Source organism: Sesamum indicum, linkage group LG1, assembly GCF_000512975.1.
Source record: "Sesamum indicum cultivar Zhongzhi No. 13 linkage group LG1, S_indicum_v1.0, whole genome shotgun sequence".
NCBI lineage: Eukaryota > Viridiplantae > Streptophyta > Magnoliopsida > Lamiales > Pedaliaceae > Sesamum > Sesamum indicum.
This window is the reverse complement of record NC_026145.1, coordinates 10349086-10350563: the sequence shown is the minus strand read 5'-3', so window position 1 is coordinate 10350563 and position 1478 is coordinate 10349086. Positions and strand designations below refer to the sequence as shown.

Here is a 1478-nt window from a genome sequence, read left to right as displayed (position 1 = left end):
GATCAAGGCATCTTGATCATAAGGTACTGCACCAAGGGATTTAAATTATTGTGGAAACATTAATTTTGTATCTTGAGATTTCATGCTAATCTGTGTTTATTGTTTATTTCCTTCAAATTTACAGGTTTGAGATGCCTTTTAATATTTGGTGTGGTGGATGTGAGTCCATGATTGCAAAGGGTGTAAGGTTTAATGCAGAGAAAAAGCAAGTGGGAAATTATTATTCTACAAAGGTATTCTGTTTTTTAGGATGAATGCTGAATTTATTCACTTCTTACCACTATTGCTTGACCCAATTTTTCTCCCTTTTCCCCAGATATGGAGCTTTACAATGAAGTCTGCATGCTGCAAGCATGAGATTGTTATTCAAACAGATCCACAGAATTGTGAGTATGTGATCATTAGTGGAGCCAGAAGAAAGATTGAGGAATATGATGCTGAAGATGCTGAAACTTTGGTGCTTCCAGTTGATGATGGTTAGTATTCTATTGCAGTCATTTTAGTATGTTTTTGTAAATGATCCAATACACTTGAATTTGTTTAAAGCAGAGTCTTACTTCCTCGTTCATGTAGATAGAAGTAAGCTGGCAGATCCTTTTAAACGGCTTGAACACCAGGAGGGAGACATGAAGAAAAAGAAAGAAGCAGAGCCAGTACTGGTGCGTCTGCAGCGAGTTTCCGATGCCAGGCATTCGGATGATTATGCATTGAACAAATCTCTTCGGGCGAGGCTTAGGGATCAGAAGAAAAGAGTAGCTGAAGAAGAGGCTAATTCCAGAAAAGCAGGACTTGGGATAAGACTTCTCCCGTCCTCTTCAGAGGATGCTGCTGCTGCTTCACACGTTAAATTTGCTGGAAAATTTGAGAGGAACAGAAAAGACAAGAGGGCACTGATTCATGCAAGCTCAATTTTTTCTGGATCATCCACTTCTTCTGTGTCTGATAAAAGACGTTTGGAGCTTGAAGCTAAGAGGAGAAAAATAAATGCTGCCACTGCGTCAAAGTTATTAGTTGGTGGAGTTAAGCCATCTTCATGGACACGGGCTTCTGATCCAACTCGAAAATTTAACAGGGCTTAAGGTTGCTGGATATCACATCTCTAACAACCGTGTGCTTGGTGATCATGGATCCTATAAAGGACTAGGATTGGTAGAAACAGTTGGTTTTGCCACTATGGTAATAGCTTGCATATCGCAGTTGCTTGAATCTTATATTTCAGCAAATTCTGTTAGCGTTTGTGTGTACATATTTTGTATTGAAGCCCCGAGTTGTCGAGCCTTGATCTCTCTTCTGCTATTTTTCTACTGTTTTTCCTTTTAAAATGTTTTCCTGATTATTTTGGCTTGATTGTGAGAGCATGCATTAATAAAAATTTTGTAATGAGAGCTAGTAAATACGAGTACCATATCCTAGCTTCTTCCTACCGGTAATGATTGATCGAACAATTCCACGTGGATAGAAAAGTATTTATAGAGATG

The 1478-nt window shown here is 38.7% G+C and overlaps 1 protein-coding gene across 1 annotated transcript in view; it reads left to right on the top strand.

Annotated features, from left to right (window-relative positions):
- The window catches only part of LOC105161365 (coiled-coil domain-containing protein 130), a gene marked incomplete in the record, with an annotated part of 2130 nt that extends 833 nt beyond the window's left edge, over positions 1–1297 (top strand). The window contains 4 exon segments of the mRNA XM_011079026.2: positions 1–23; positions 125–233; positions 317–476; positions 574–1297. Coding sequence (XP_011077328.2) covers positions 1–23; positions 125–233; positions 317–476; positions 574–1079 — 798 coding nt within the window.